At 38.1% G+C, this 14,425-nt stretch overlaps 4 protein-coding genes across 5 annotated transcripts; 1 reads left to right on the forward strand and 3 right to left on the reverse strand.

The window, feature by feature from the left end:
* The first annotated feature begins 13 nt into the window (after positions 1–13).
* On the forward strand, positions 14–5,271 carry LOC127249938 (phosphatase IMPL1, chloroplastic). 2 transcript variants are annotated; one of them, XM_051273030.1, is made up of 11 exons: positions 14–568; positions 680–1,112; positions 1,516–1,583; positions 1,989–2,122; positions 2,436–2,524; positions 3,182–3,239; positions 3,322–3,374; positions 3,875–3,973; positions 4,107–4,220; positions 4,545–4,646; positions 5,006–5,271. In XM_051273030.1, the coding sequence occupies exons 2-11, from the start codon at positions 780–782 to the stop codon at positions 5,102–5,104; spliced, it is 1,149 nt and encodes a 382-aa protein (XP_051128987.1). In that variant the 5' UTR covers positions 14–568; positions 680–779; the 3' UTR covers positions 5,105–5,271. The 2 variants fall into 2 exon arrangements, with proteins under 2 accessions (XP_051128987.1, XP_051128988.1); XM_051273031.1 differs by having other exon boundaries at positions 14–215; positions 349–1,112.
* Positions 4,544–6,820, reverse strand: LOC127249940 (uncharacterized protein PHLOEM PROTEIN 2-LIKE A4-like). Its single transcript, XM_051273034.1, has 3 exons — positions 6,441–6,820; positions 6,111–6,229; positions 4,544–5,777 (listed from the first exon to the last, which is right to left on the reverse strand). The coding sequence occupies exons 1-3, from the start codon at positions 6,798–6,800 to the stop codon at positions 5,399–5,401; spliced, it is 858 nt and encodes a 285-aa protein (XP_051128991.1). The 5' UTR covers positions 6,801–6,820; the 3' UTR covers positions 4,544–5,398.
* A 715-nt stretch (positions 6,821–7,535) lies between these two features.
* LOC127249946 (protein PHLOEM PROTEIN 2-LIKE A9-like) lies at positions 7,536–8,865 on the reverse strand. The gene is made up of 3 exons (XM_051273045.1): positions 8,395–8,865; positions 8,215–8,303; positions 7,536–8,106 (listed from the first exon to the last, which is right to left on the reverse strand). Exons 1-3 carry the CDS (start codon positions 8,449–8,451, stop codon positions 7,689–7,691), a joined length of 564 nt encoding a protein of 187 aa, XP_051129002.1. The 5' UTR covers positions 8,452–8,865; the 3' UTR covers positions 7,536–7,688.
* Positions 8,866–9,011: 146 nt separating this feature from the next.
* LOC127249924 (exocyst complex component EXO84C) lies at positions 9,012–13,749 on the reverse strand. The gene is made up of 7 exons (XM_051273005.1): positions 13,419–13,749; positions 13,010–13,104; positions 11,347–12,391; positions 10,291–10,815; positions 9,730–9,918; positions 9,515–9,651; positions 9,012–9,433 (listed from the first exon to the last, which is right to left on the reverse strand). Exons 1-7 carry the CDS (start codon positions 13,521–13,523, stop codon positions 9,175–9,177), a joined length of 2,355 nt encoding a protein of 784 aa, XP_051128962.1. The 5' UTR covers positions 13,524–13,749; the 3' UTR covers positions 9,012–9,174.
* Between the last annotated feature and the right edge of the window lie 676 nt (positions 13,750–14,425).

Genomic DNA, 14,425 nt, shown 5'->3' on the forward strand with positions numbered 1-14,425 from the left:
ATCTTCTACTCTGCTCCACTCTACTGCCTCCTCCCTCCCCTTCCCGAACAATTTAATAATTCAACTGTACTACGTCTCTCTTCGTCTGTATCTCGTTCTACAATGAATCAAAAAACATATAATAGTATATGTAATGTTGGAAATATCCGAAGCACTCACTCTGTCTGTCTGTCTGTCCGATAATACGAGGAATCTATCTTCTCTCCTCTGCTCTTGTATGTTTGTTTGTTTGTACCCGACTCTTTCCATGATCTTTCCTAACCAGACAGACTGCTGCTTAATTTACAGGCTTCTGTATTTGGCTTGTTGATAATACTGTCAGTCTCATATTTCGAGATCACCCTGCAGGCAAGATCCGAATCGAATTAGCACATCTTCCTTTGATTGTTAAGGAGTGGCGTACGGAAATCCAGGAAAAGGAGGAAGATGGGAGGTGGTGGTGGTGGTGGTGATGGTGATGGTGATGGTTGGTTGATCCGAAGATGGGGAGAATAATGTTGGGTTATTGGAAGATTAGATTTTGCATTAGATTAGCTTAGATGGGATGGGATAGGATAGGATGCTGCTGGTTTGTATTAGTATTATTAATTAATTAATTAATTAATTTTTTAATAACCAATAACCATCAGGAAGGAAGGAAGGATCACACATTCTCAGTGGCCTTTCGTTTTTTCTATAGGCGCAAGCACAAGCGAGGCCTATTTCTTACTTGCTGACTGAGCTGAGCTGAACTGAACTGACCCTCAAGAATCGGCGGACCGAAACCCTCGTAGGAGAAGATGGGAGGGTGGGTAATTGCTTCCTCATTATCCGCACTCATTCCCTCGCGGCTTTGTGGGAAACCACCTGCGTTATTGCTTCCCTTTCAACAACTTCCCCCCGGATTCTCCCGAGATGTTGCAAAGCCTCGCACTTGTGGAGGATTCTGCAAGGAGGAGGTAGTATTCCCTGCTTTGACCTTCAATAAGCCCTTCTCCACCTCCACCAAGGCTATTCTATCCCAACATCACCATAACGCCACCCATGTCAGAGTTGGCGCTGAATCAACAGGACCCATTCCTTCTGACCATCTTCTTCGTATCATTGAATCTGCCGCCAACACTGGTGCTCAGGTTTTTCCTTTTTCATCCTGATTACATATTGGCTTGCTTGCTAGCTAGCTAGAATTTTTTGGACTAAACAAATTCCAGAGTTCCTGCCCTTCTGTTTTGTCCCCTCGTCTAGCTTCCCCCAACACAGACTCATTTGAAGTTAACAATGGCCAATTAATAACAGAGGGGAAATTCAAGAGTTCTCTTTTGATTGCCTACTATGGCCAGGGTCTAAAATTTCATTTTAATTGCTCCTGTGATTTTTTTTCCGGATTTGCAATGGAAAAATGATTTTTAAGGGCAACCGTCTGGAGGAACTTACTTGCTTTATTGGCCGATATATCTATTCAATTCTTATTTTTTTAACCATGTTATGTCTTGTCGTTTATGCTTTTGTTAAATGTGAATTCTCTACTTGTATTAGGTTGTAATGGATGCAGTGAATAAGCCTAGAAATGTTACCTACAAGGGGCTAACTGATCTGGTCACTGAGTAAGCCCTTCCCTCTTGGACTGCTGAGCATTTTTCAGTTTCTTTCACTATGGTTTAGATATCTAATCGCTGCCCCTGTACTAACTTATCCTGAGGCCCACATTAGGTTAATTTTATGTATTTATTATTTATTCATGGATATATCGGTAAAAATATGTTGAGATAGGGTGGTTGAGAGCTGCTATTTCAGGATTATTGGACATTTGCAATATGTGCTTCATTCAATTGATCTTAGTTCAGTTTTTCAGTGGTTAATGGAACTGAAAATCTCCAATTTCTTTGATATTACTATTTGAATATAACCCCAGACAGGAAATGCTTCACTTTGAATGCAAGCTGATTTCCTTGATCAGCATCTTTTCATACGCTTGATGTTTTTTCTTTCAATGTCATTATGTTCTGCAGCACAGACAAAATGAGTGAGGCTGCTATTCTAGATGTAGTGAAAAAGAATTTTCAAGACCATTTAATTCTTGGAGAGGAAGGAGGGGTCATTGGGGATTCATCTTCTGATTATCTTTGGTGCATTGATCCCCTAGGTATTTCTCATTAATTTCTCTCTGAGATATGTGTATACCCTCCAGTTAACTTTAATGAACTTTGTACTGGATGGTATCTCCAAATAGTATAAAAATACGGTGACTTGATTGTTGCATGTAAAACTGTATAGACTGCAAATACAGTTGTAGATTGTCATTTTCTTTCTCAAATATCTGCTACTTTCTTATTCATTAAAGTATCAAGTAAATCGATCATTCTATAACTGGATATTGATTAATAGTCATGTAATTTGATATTGGTGCAGTTTCATGCCATTTAGACTTATGACTTTTTTGAAATTTCGATATGCAGATGGTACTACAAATTTTGCTCATTGCTATCCCAGCTTTGCTGTATCTGTTGGTGTCCTCTACAAAGGAAAGCCAGCTGCTGCGACTGTGGTATCAAACATCATTAAGATAGTTCCTTAAACATGCAAATATTACAAACTTTAGACTAAGGGAAAAATTTTAAATAAATTACTGCACATTTTTAAGTAGGAGTAAAGATTTCTATGTACACAATCGGAAGGAAACAACATCTGCATCTCTTACCCGCAGCAAGGGGACTGATCTCTGATTCTCTTGATTGAACCGTGGCCCTTTATTGAGTTTTGAAAGTTTGGAAGCCTATATATGGATGAGTGGCCTGGCCTTTATATGTATTTTATTCTTGTATAAAATCATAAAATGTAAGCTGTTCATATCTAATTTGAATAGTTACTGGCTATTTATAATCAGGCATCTATTTATTGATGAGCTACTTTCTGCTATGTGAACAGAAGAATATTCTTCAACTCATATCTATGTGCTTACTCTCAATTCTTGGAGCAGAAGCAAGTTATCTCTTATGCCTATTCTGTCACATATTAATACCGCTATTTGTCGTGTTGACCTAAGAATACCCTTCTATAATTCATCTCAAGCACTCCAAATGACTTGAATTATGCGTACATTCTCAATTTGGTGATGTCTTACTGTAATTTTTTTTCAAAATCTAGTTCCTTGCACAGAAATTCCTACTGAAAACAAGAAACTTGACACTGTTGTCGTTTATAGGTCGAGTTTCTTGGTGGACCTAAATGTTGGAATACTCGAACTTTTACTGCAGCTGTTGGTATAATTTGATTGTCTTTACATTTCCTATGTAGTGTGTTCAACCATGTTCTATTTTCGCTAACTACATCTTGAAATTCCAGGTAAGGGCGCATTCTGCAATGGGGAGAAAATTCATGCTAGTCAAACTGATAAGGTGAAGTGTAATTCAATAAAGTGAAGAACGATCCAATCAAAGTGGATGCTGTTCAACCTGACTTATATGATAATAATATTGATTGATCTCTTGTGCTGCTGTTTCTCTCTTGATATTTTGACAAATTAAAATCCAAATTATGGGCAGATCAAAGTTGACTGGTTCTGCAGAAACTATAGATGTTTCTCATTGGTTGTTGGATCAGCCAGTTTTGAGAGGGGATGGGTCATATTCATTTCAAAAGTTTAGATTTTTTTCATGTAAAAAAAATGATATTCTTATGAACAGGGATTGACTGGTATAATGTGTATGTATGCATGTATAGACTTACATGAAGCTTTGAGCATTTTGAATATGCCTATAAGTGATGACCATTTTAGGGCCTTCAGGCATATTTGCTTTGTTCATGGTGGTTGCAACAGCCATTCCTTTTTCTTTTTCTTTTTTTTTTTTTTTTTTTTTTTGTGGTTTTGAAAGAATAATGCTTAAAACAACAATAGGTTGAACGATCACTTTTGGTAACGGGGTTCGGGTATGACCACGATGATGCATGGGCAACCAATATGGAGTTATTCAAGGAATTCACTGACATCAGCAGGGTATATAAATCTTTCTTTAATTAGTATAATATTTACAATATCTTTTCTTTATGCATGTACTACCTGCCATACAAAAGACTTTTGAACTGAAATTAGTGAGATGCTTCTTTTACCCTCTGGCTACAATATGCAGGGTGTGAGGAGGCTTGGTGCTGCAGCAGTTGACATGTGCCATGTAGCTCTGGGAATTGTAGAAGCCTACTGGGAATATCGACTTAAACCATGGGATATGGCTGCTGGTGTTTTGGTACTTTCTCTCTTCATTGGTAGTATATCTGTTTTTGTTTTTCCCTTCTAGCATGATTGGATTATTTTATTGTTTTCATGATTTTGATGAATTTATGAATTTGATTTACAGTGTGTTTTATGTGATATTCTGTTAATAACATACTTCTAAATTTGTATTTACTGATTTGTTTACTTATGTTTTTTCCTTGTCTTATTACCTAACATATTCCATGATGCTCTATACTATTTCCCGCTTTTCACTTGTTTTATGTGATTTTGTATATCTGGTTGCTATTTATGTTACATCATGCATATGTTTATGTTCATTCATGTTTTCAAGTAGATAGTTGAAGAGGCAGGGGGAGCAGTTACTTGCATGGATGGAAAAATTTTTTGCGTGTTTGATAGATCCGTCTTGGTATCCAACGGACCAATTCATTCCAAGGTGAGTTAATTTAATGTTATTTAGGAACTGTTTCTTTTGCATTCGTCTCTGCACATAATCTAGGTATTGAGCTTAAGGTACAACATGCATTGTTGTGGTTTTAATCATTTGAGTCTGAGTCTCTCTTCTGAAACTATAGTTTATGTGTGATTTCTTTTACTGGATTAATAAAAGGGGTGGTCTTAATAGGCTATTTCTTACAAAGTTAACATTTCTTCTGGCAGTACTTTTATGTTATATGCTCAGCTTATGAAACAATTTAGAAACTGTTATTTTGTCAAGCCAATTTATTTTGTGTACATACTTCTTGGTAACCAACCACATTGAGGATATTGAAACCTTTATTTTATTGAATGTAGCTTCTTGAGAGAATTGGTCCGGCAACCGAAAAATTGAAGAGCAAAGGAATTGATTTCTCGCCATGGTATAAACCCAAGAATTATCACGCTGAACTTTAAGTATTTTCAGTGGCTTTGCGCAAGATTGGCCATGTGTATCAGGTTTAATGTTATGATTACTATTAGCAATTTAGGAACATCCTATTGTTTTATGCATTGCTGGTTAAGATATATTTTTTTTAGCATGTATTACACCTATTCAATAAATTTCAACTTTTCTTCCTTAATCAGTTATGATATGGGCCCAAAGTAGTTTAATCTTTTAGAAACCAGCTTAGGAATGTAAGTCAGGAGCTTATGATCATTATGCATACATGGAACTACAGTTCCCATGATCAAGGGGTATTATTTTTGCTACTTGACTGAGGCTTTGGGCCTAATGCTAACACCTTTTATTAGTAGCCCTCTCTTCCATTTACCTCCCTCATATTCATAAAGAGAAAATTCCATCTCTCCTGCTTCCTCAACTGTTGTCTTGAATTCCCCTGCTGCAATTTCTATCCATTTTCCCCGTGGTTTCTCCATCAGTTTTTCTTTATGTTCTTGTTTGCTTCCATCTGGTAAAGTGAGTCTCAGATTCACTGGAACTTCCCAGCCATAAGCAGGATCATTAAGTTTCACAACAAATACAACTTCATATGTTGGTCCCCGTGAAAGGTTAGATATGTCAAATCTCCCATGCACCTCTAGCCAGCAGACATCAAGCAGCTCAGCAATTGGGACACGTCCATCACTGCAAAAAAAAAAAAAAAAACAGGTGCAAATGTTAGCTCCAAATTAGTGTTCCTTTTTAAGTACACCTTACTGCAGGATCCCAGAATCCCCTTTTCCTCTAACCTGAAAGGGTTTTGCCTCATGGGAATGCTTATTGTAACTTATGCCTCAATTCTTGTTAACTAAAATGTCTATCATTCACCAATAGCCTATCTGTGATGTTACTGATTGACACTGGGAGCATTATCAACATTTTCTATTGCTTTTGATTAAACGTTTCTTTGCATGTGCTGGCATCTTTTTTAAGGATTGTTGGGGTCCCCTTGTCTTCAGTTTCATTTGTTATCATTACCTTGACTCTTCTAACAGTGGCCAATGCCAGAAACGACTGTCTTCTGCCCAAGTTATTGAAAGATCTTGTGCAAACAAGAAGAAGCAGTTGTAGTTTGACTCTCTCTCAGCCCAATACTTCTGCACAATTGAAGTTCTTTTTAAGAGCATTACAATAAAGAGGTCAGTACAACTGCTGATAAATTATATTTCTGTTTGTCCGTAAATGATATTTGGGAGCAACTTGGCAATCCAGCACATGTACTCTGATAATTGTTATCATTTTGCACTAATTTAATAATTGCATTCGAGGTTTGTAGAATACATGATTACAGAAACATAGCTCACATACCTTCTTGTTCTGGTTCAAGAAAACACCGGCATAGACTTGTTCCAGCAGCTTATTTTTAGAGGATCTGTCAACAGAAGAATCAGCATGTTTCAAAATTTCTTCACAGTTGTGAGGTAATATAACTTGGGTGGTATTTTGATGTGTTTTGGCCTCGGTGCCATTACTCTCTGATGAATTGCTGCTCGGATCTTTTACATTAGGATCTGCACCCTTGTCTTGGGATACCTCAGCTCCCATGTTGTATGAGTAAAAGCCAGTGTTCCTGACTTCTTCTCTGCTGATATATATATATATATATATAGAGAGAGAGAGAGAGAGAGAGAGAGAGAGGGGCGTGCATGCACACACACACACACACATTACATTGATGCCCTGCCCACTTATTCTATTCTTGAACACGTAGTATTCTACTCTACTGCAGCGCATCTTTTCTTTTCTGAAAGTATGTGGTCGTATTATGCCCACCTGCTGTATGCTTTTCACAGGGGAAGTCCTATAGAGAGAGCATATGCACATCCTCTGCAGCTGTTAAAACAGAGGGCTTTGGAGATGCTATATGTGCTTTACCAGAGATTGTGCTACAAAACAATACAATGTTGTGAGGTGAGGTGAAATAAGCTAAAAAAAGAAGAGAACTTAGCATAGTATCTGGTGCTAAGTAGTTATCGTCTTTGCCTTTTACCCTTCTGGAATCAGATGCCCCAAAATGTTAACTTAGCATCTGATACCGATCTTTCTTCACTAGTCAGATTCTCGTATGTATGGGCGTGTCCTGGTGCTTTTTACATCTTTTCCCACTTCCACAAAATGCCCTGCCCAAGAACATTCCATTCCCCCACCACAAAATTAAATACTAAGAATAATGAATGGCATCAGACTCAGACCCATATTCTTCTCTAGTTTTCTTTTCGTATGTATGTATAACTAGCTTATTATTATTATTATTATTACTACTATTAGAGAATGCTCCGGGGAAGCTCCCCGTTTGATCACTGGATTAACTGTCCTGTTATTAATGGTCGGTCAGTCAGCCATCCATGGGCGCACTTGTGTTCTGGCTTTGGTTTTCCCACCGAATATGATATGAACAAAGTGTTTAAACCAATTGACTATATATTATGTTATGGTGCAGGGAAACAAGAGAGAATTTTCTCCCATTACAACTAGACAGCTTCAATCACAGCAGTATAGTATCTCTGGTATGTATGGGTCAAATGAATGAGAGCATGCATTGAATATAAAGAATTTTTATTGTGCTCGAGAGTCAGCTGTGTGCTGGTTCCTGTCCATCTTTCTGGGTAATTCTTTGACGTACGCCTTGTTGATCCGGAGACCTCCCTTCCACTTGCCACTCCACACTTCATACAGACCAAAGTACAGCTTCCTTGAATCTGGATCCTGGTTTGTCTTCTCATCAGCCTCCTTCAATGTGCTCCAAAACCTACATGGCTCCGTTTGGTTGGAGTCTAGGATTTCCCTTTTCCAAGCAAACTTCCCCTGCTTCCCTCGCTTGACCATCATGAAAATAGGAGAGCTGCCCCATCCAAATGCATCTGCAGTAAACGCCAACTCAAACCCCACCTCGTAAGCCTTGTCTGGATCGATGTTGTCCACGGATCCAGTGACTTCTAACCAAGACACTTGAAGCAATTCTGCCGCCTCCTTCCTGTAGTCAGCCAGTAGCATGCACATATTATGTGTTACCAATATTCTTGCTTCCGGCACAGACACAGTTTGTTTTTTAGCTAGACAGGTTAGGTTAGTATCAACTCACAACTTGGGGGCATTCCAGTAGCGACAATCTCTACCCCAAACAATGTTGAGGTCTCTCGGATAAATGATCAACTGTCGTGCTCCCCCTTCCTACACCAGGACCAGAGAGGACAACAGTAAATAAAATCACCCATGCAAGAAATCAAAAACACAAAGTGTAGTTAATTAAGTTAAATAATACCTCTGGTGTGAATGGTATTAAAGTTTTCCCTTGGTAGTGTGGGTTCGATTTTGCCATTTTCAATTGCAGGCAGGTTGTGGAGAAAAAGGCTTTGTAAATTTGAGGATGGTGCTCGTTTCTTCTTTGCCCCTAAATATATATAGTCACGATGCAAACGGACAAGACACGCAGAGAATACAGGTTTGCACTTTCACGCGGAGGAAAAGAATCAAGTAAAGTAGTTGTGTTAAAAATGACAAAAACGAGTAGCATATTTAAGAAGACCAAGCAAGTAAAGAACTAATTTGGAATAAGAATAATTGCTGCATCCAGAGTGTCAAATTGGCTCATGATGGTTAAATGCGCATGGCCAAGAGTATCAACCATCTGAATTAGTCCACAGCCGACACAAACTTAAAAGTACAAATCTGTCATGGCCTCCTGGAATGTTAAAGTATAAGTATTCATAAGTCGCAAGACAGAAAATTGAAGATACAAAAGTAAGGAAGACAGTTACCAGGACGCCCCCATGAGAATCCTCTACCTTTTCCTTAGTTCCACTCGTTCCTTCCACATTTTGAAATCCTAAACATCCTTTGAAAAACAAAAATGATTGAGAGATAAGTTAATGAAAATGATTGAAATATAATAAATTGTGCATGGTATTTCCTTTTAATATAACTTCTAATCATTGCTGCTGCACATAGTTAACTTCAGTATTCATTAATTTTGCATTCAGGGCATGGGCATCAAGCTACAATATTTTCCTGTAATACCAATTTAACTAATTGAATGCCAGCCTCAATTCTCAGAATCAGTTAAAACGGGGCTATCCAGTTCTTCCATTCTGGCAGAAGCAAATGACTCCTCACTTTCAACTGAAGAGAGGGATGAAGGAGAATCATCAGAATCTGAGATAACTTCATCATCCATGATTATGTGCTCATCATCATCTTCCTCATCATCAACCTCTGATGGATCCGACCCGGAACCCCCCATCAGAAGCTTATTAATTGCCCCTTTTGCAGTCTCCACAAACCATTCATCCTCAGGAAGTGCACTGCCAAAAATACAAGTTAATTGATAGATTAAACAACACATAAACAAATCTAGTAACTAAAGCAGCAATTGGTTGAACTACCTTTGTGGGTCTACTCCCCTAGCCGAGAACGCTTTGACTGCTCGAGCAATTATTTCAGAGGATATCTTGTGCATGTTCCTAGATGGATAGCCAGCAAACCGGGCAATTTCAACAGTGAAGTGCATGTCGAGTACCAGCTGTCAAATCCCACAACTGTGTAAGACGAGTCACAAAATCCCATACAGAGAAGAGAGTGTGATTTATAATATAAAAACCTGCTGCAATCCAACTGGCCAAAGAGGAGCTGAATTGTGCTCCAGAACACCCCAAAATTCCTCCTCATCTGACAGCCATATCACTACTGTCTCTGTCAGCCTAGCTAGCAAAACCTTCTGTATTTTATCTCTTCCTAGCAAAAGGTCTCCAGCAACAACTGCCAGTTGCTGCAGCTTCCCAAATAGTGCCTGCAGAGAGCAATTGACTACTCAGCTCAATAAACTATACATCATTTATGCATCACATACGACGTGGAAAATCATTTTATCTTTCCTGAGAAATTGAATTTTACACACTGCAGATACTAAAGACAACAAAAGAAGGTGCATATTAAGTAGTCATTCAACAGTTCTACAGACAGGAAGGCTCAGAAATATAGAGCAGATCAAACCACAAATTATAGAAAGATTGATTATTGTATTGTCATATTTAACGACTATCCATGTTGAATGCACCAAGACAAAGGCAACAGTAAAAACATACAAAAAAACGGAAAACAAAATAAAAGGAATCAGTCATTCAGGCGTGAGGGACTGCAAATTGGAGTAGAAGATAAACACCTGGAATGGCAATGAAGGGAGAGGATCAGGGTTGTGGATCAAATCTTTTCCTTTTCCACCTAAATATATGTGAGCGTCTAATCGGCTCTCTCCATCTCTTGAATAAATATAACTCAGAACATATTGCCGACAGAAATGATCTCTGAGTTTGTCAAGAGAATGCTGAATTTGCCGTCTCCAATCTTTAAGGTCAATAGAACTATTTATAGGAGGCAAGACACTATCAGCAAGTCCACTTCCTGCCTCTTTGCTTTCATTCAAAACATTCCAAATCCGTGACACCAACATAGGCAACAATTCTTCAGCAATAGTAAAGGCAGATCCCAATAATGCAAGCTGCTGGGAATCTGACTCAGCTTTGAAAGGTATAGAGTCCTTTAGTTCTGTCAAATTGTCATCTTCAGTGGGGCCAGGTAAGGCCTTTATCAAGACTTCAACATACTTATCAAAAAGCTGTGAAATTCTTGTCAATATATTCCCTCCAAAATGCACGATAACCAGGCGAGTTAGCTGCTCCACTATTTCCTGAAGAAATACAACGACACAACATATCATATGAAATGCCAACATACCAGAAAATATTATTTTCTTTGAAAACAATCATCAAGTAATCCAATCTAACACTACAACTCTGATTTTTTATTTTTTATTTTTATTTTCACTTAGATACTAAATTGCATAGATAGTCGTGCAGCAAACTAAACACTTATCAACAGCAGACATGATGATTAAGTTGCTGATTTGTAAGTGTCGAACAGCATATTTTGTCTGCATAGTTCAAAACAACTCCAACATACTATTCAGGTAATCTTCAATTGTATCGATTACTTAATGCCACACATTTAATTATATCGGAGGGTATACAGCTTCTGCGCTCATACAAGCACTTGACCAAATGAGACACGAAAACAATTCGCTAAATTGTTTTATTAATTCATAATACTGAATTCGTTTTCAATGTTCATTAAAATGAAGTAATTTTACAATATAAGAGACACAACCTCAAGCAACTTAATGCAGCAGCTCCATAGTAGAACTAATAGTCATTGAACTCACCTTGACAACAAAGATAAATCTCATTCCACAATCAACAAGTACGCGATCAGATGAAGCTGCAAAAGTAGAAAGAGGAGATGCAAAGCGAGGAGATAAAGGAATCTTCTCATCACCTCCATTCAAATCAAGAACCACTCTTCTGGCCCTTTGGAAATTTAATTCCAGAACTTCCTCCACATAAGGTTGCAAAAGCACCAGAAGCAACTTCGTTAGTTTCAAATCCTGCACTTCCAAGGCGGAGCAATGGTTTAGACTGGCCTGAACGCATACGCTTGCTGCACGTAAGGCAGAAGACGTCTCAGAAGGCAGTGCATTTTCCTTAACCAACCTGACCAGTGATTCTATTTCCCACTCCGCCCACTGCACGACTTTACTACTATAAATAGGATTGTCACCAAACATCAGGCCAGATTCTTTAGTTGCCAATGAAATCATTGAGAAGACAAGGTTAGATAATGTAGCTGGATATGTTTCAGGATAGCAAGGACATAAAGTAAGAAAATCTTCTATGCTCCTCTGCAGGCGTGATCCATAAGATTTCAGAAATATATGGTGTGCAGAAGGACCTTTCCCAAGCTTCAGCAAACCAGATAACACCTTCTTCAGCTCCAAAATACCAACTAAGGGCTGCTGACTGATTTCAAGGAGCTGGTTCTCAAGCATTGATTTTCTCTTCAATAAAGCAGCCTTAAAGGAGGAGCCTTCATCAGCTGCTTTGTCCCCTGATCCTTTCAGCTCTGGATGATTTCGCTCTTCAGCATCAATTGCATCTATAGCTTCTTCAATTTTATGTTCTGCCAGAAGAACATCAACATGCTCCAAAAATTGCACTCTTTGATCCTCTACTTCAGATGAGAAAATATTTTCAAGTGCGTAAGCATCAGAATCACCACCAGCTTCCAGGGCAACACCACCAGCCTGCTTCCATTCTTCCAATTCTTGAAATACGCCACTCATCAGATCCCGCACAAGATTCTTATGATTGGAAATAAGATTGTCAAGCTCATTTAACTCATGCTTCATTTCAACTACTTCATCTGATAGCCTTTAATAACCAACCACCAAATAAATTTGTAAAATTATAAGCAAATGTATTCCACAAATAGTAGTTGAAGGGATAAAATAAATGTATGACCACTGCATGAAGATAAGTTTCTGACAAGTGACAATAATGTCAAGATATATATGATGATAGTTAATGCACTTATATCGGTATGGTAAACACATCAGCTTACAATTTGCAATTTTCCGAATGCCTTGAGTTGCAAAGAATTAGCAAACTTTAATGCAGAAAGGGCTTTTAACAGAAGTACAGTATACTTAGTGTCCAAAATGAATCTCAGAAAACTGAGATCACTATGGTAATGGGCTTGCAGGTTCTCAAGGGAAAGATGAACGCAACAGAGTTTTAAATTGAATCAACCAATGTTAATTAGAGAATACAGTGCCATTTCATAGCTGAAAATGCACTGGCCGCATTTACTTTTTGAGTTAACTCAGAATCCTTTCATACAGATCTTAGCGCAGGCATGTGTATTCTCTGTTATTCCATTCACATACATAAGAGATTATGGTAACCCAAGTAATCGACAAATGCATGCTCTACACCCTTTCTTCGTGATTACAACTCATCAAGCAAACTGTGACAAGCTTTCTCTCTTACCTCAAAAAAGCCAAATACTTTGTGCGTGTGTTGCTGCACAAGTTCTCAACGGCATCCTTCAAATCCAGAAGCTCAAAACAGATCTTTCTGATTCCCTACATAATAATGCAAACTTGAAAAGCATGTCATGACAGGAGATGAAAAGAAGAGATCCATAACAGAACAACAGCGATGCTTGCTAAGTAGCGCAGTGAATTGAAGTGAAGCTATCAGCTAAACTCAAGAGACAGGTTCGTAAGCGAAGTGTAATTAATATACGAAAGGCAAAAGGAATCCACACTCGGAAAAGAAAATTGAGCAATAGAAGTAATAAACACAGAATTTCTGTAGCCCTAATATTGGGCATCCCTTAGTTGAGCAAGAGCAAGAGCAAGAGCAGGTTAAAAAGGCGTCAAAGTTTGAGCGAGACCTTTTCGGTTTTGGACTGATAGAGAGTGTCGATCTTGGATTGCGGAGTGACATTTTCCATGGAAGGGAAGTCATCTTCTTCTTCGCTGCTGTCCACCATTTTCATATTAATTATTTGCAAAGGTAAGAGAGAAGTATAAAGTGGAAGCGCAATGCGAGAATTAGGAGGAAAGAGCACGGGAGAGTGGAGTGGAGTGGGGCTTTGTTTTCAAGGTACGGGAGGGAGGGAGGGAGGGGGACACAGAGGAGGTGATTCCGGTTTGAATCTGATGAGCATCAGTTGAGCTGTGCTGTGCTGACAAACAAATAGATAGATGGAGATGGAGTTGGAGTTGGAATTGGTGTCGGAGCTGCAAAACTAAAACTGATGAGTCTTCATTAATAATACCCATACCCATTCCCATTGGGGCGGCCCAACAAGTGACCCACCACTCCTCTCCTCAGGCCCAACTAAATAAGTAATTAATTCCGTACACTCACACACATATCTATCTATCCTCTTCATTCGTGCCCATGGGCTCGACTTAGACGAATGGGCCGGGCCTTCTCAGCTCACAATGTTGTTATATAAAAAACCATAACAATATTATTAAGACTTTTTTAACGTGCCCAGCCCAACCACACCCACATTCATTTCCACTTTTAACGTATTTTTATTTATTTAACTTTCAAGATTATAAACTAAATAAATAATACCAATAGTAATAACGATGACGATGAATACTGAAGCAGACATACGTGATATGCCAATTGAGTTTTTTTTGTTTTTGCTCTGTCAGGCTGGATCCTCCGTATAACAACAACCTTTTGCCAAATTTTATTATGAATTTTGTATTTTTTAAAAAAAAAAAATAATAATAATAGATTTTTTCCTTTTCGAACAATAAAACATTTATTTTATATTATATAATATAAATATGTAATGATACTAATAGTATAATATAACAAATAAAAATATATAAGTATTTGAGTTTATCTTTTTGGTGGAAAAATATTTTAGAAAAAAAA

This window comes from Andrographis paniculata, unplaced genomic scaffold (assembly GCF_009805555.1).
Source record: "Andrographis paniculata isolate CXL003 unplaced genomic scaffold, ASM980555v1 Contig36END, whole genome shotgun sequence".
Lineage (NCBI taxonomy): Eukaryota > Viridiplantae > Streptophyta > Magnoliopsida > Lamiales > Acanthaceae > Andrographis > Andrographis paniculata.

Coding starts and splice junctions, on each gene's coding strand:
- LOC127249940 (XM_051273034.1), bottom strand. CDS start 6,800: ATGTGTGTGTGTGTGTGTGCATGCACGCCCCTCTCTCTCTCTCTCTCT. Junction 6,230..6,440: donor TCTTGAACCAGAACAAGAAG/GTATGTGAGCTA, acceptor TCAATTGTGCAG/AAGTATTGGGCTGAGAGAGA. Junction 5,778..6,110: donor CCACTGTTAGAAGAGTCAAG/GTAATGATAACA, acceptor TTTTTTTTGCAG/TGATGGACGTGTCCCAATTG.
- LOC127249946 (XM_051273045.1), bottom strand. CDS start 8,451: ATGGCAAAATCGAACCCACACTACCAAGGGAAAACTTTAATACCATTC. Junction 8,304..8,394: donor TAATACCATTCACACCAGAG/GTATTATTTAAC, acceptor GTCCTGGTGTAG/GAAGGGGGAGCACGACAGTT. Junction 8,107..8,214: donor TACTGGAATGCCCCCAAGTT/GTGAGTTGATAC, acceptor GGCTGACTACAG/GAAGGAGGCGGCAGAATTGC.
- LOC127249924 (XM_051273005.1), bottom strand. CDS start 13,523: ATGAAAATGGTGGACAGCAGCGAAGAAGAAGATGACTTCCCTTCCATG. Junction 13,105..13,418: donor ATCAGTCCAAAACCGAAAAG/GTCTCGCTCAAA, acceptor ATTATTATGTAG/GGAATCAGAAAGATCTGTTT. Junction 9,919..10,290: donor TCCCTTCATTGCCATTCCAG/GTGTTTATCTTC, acceptor TGCTCTCTGCAG/GCACTATTTGGGAAGCTGCA.
- LOC127249938 (XM_051273030.1), top strand. CDS start 780: ATGGGAGGGTGGGTAATTGCTTCCTCATTATCCGCACTCATTCCCTCG. Junction 2,525..3,181: donor AGCCAGCTGCTGCGACTGTG/GTATCAAACATC, acceptor TGTCGTTTATAG/GTCGAGTTTCTTGGTGGACC. Junction 4,221..4,544: donor ATATGGCTGCTGGTGTTTTG/GTACTTTCTCTC, acceptor GTTTTCAAGTAG/ATAGTTGAAGAGGCAGGGGG.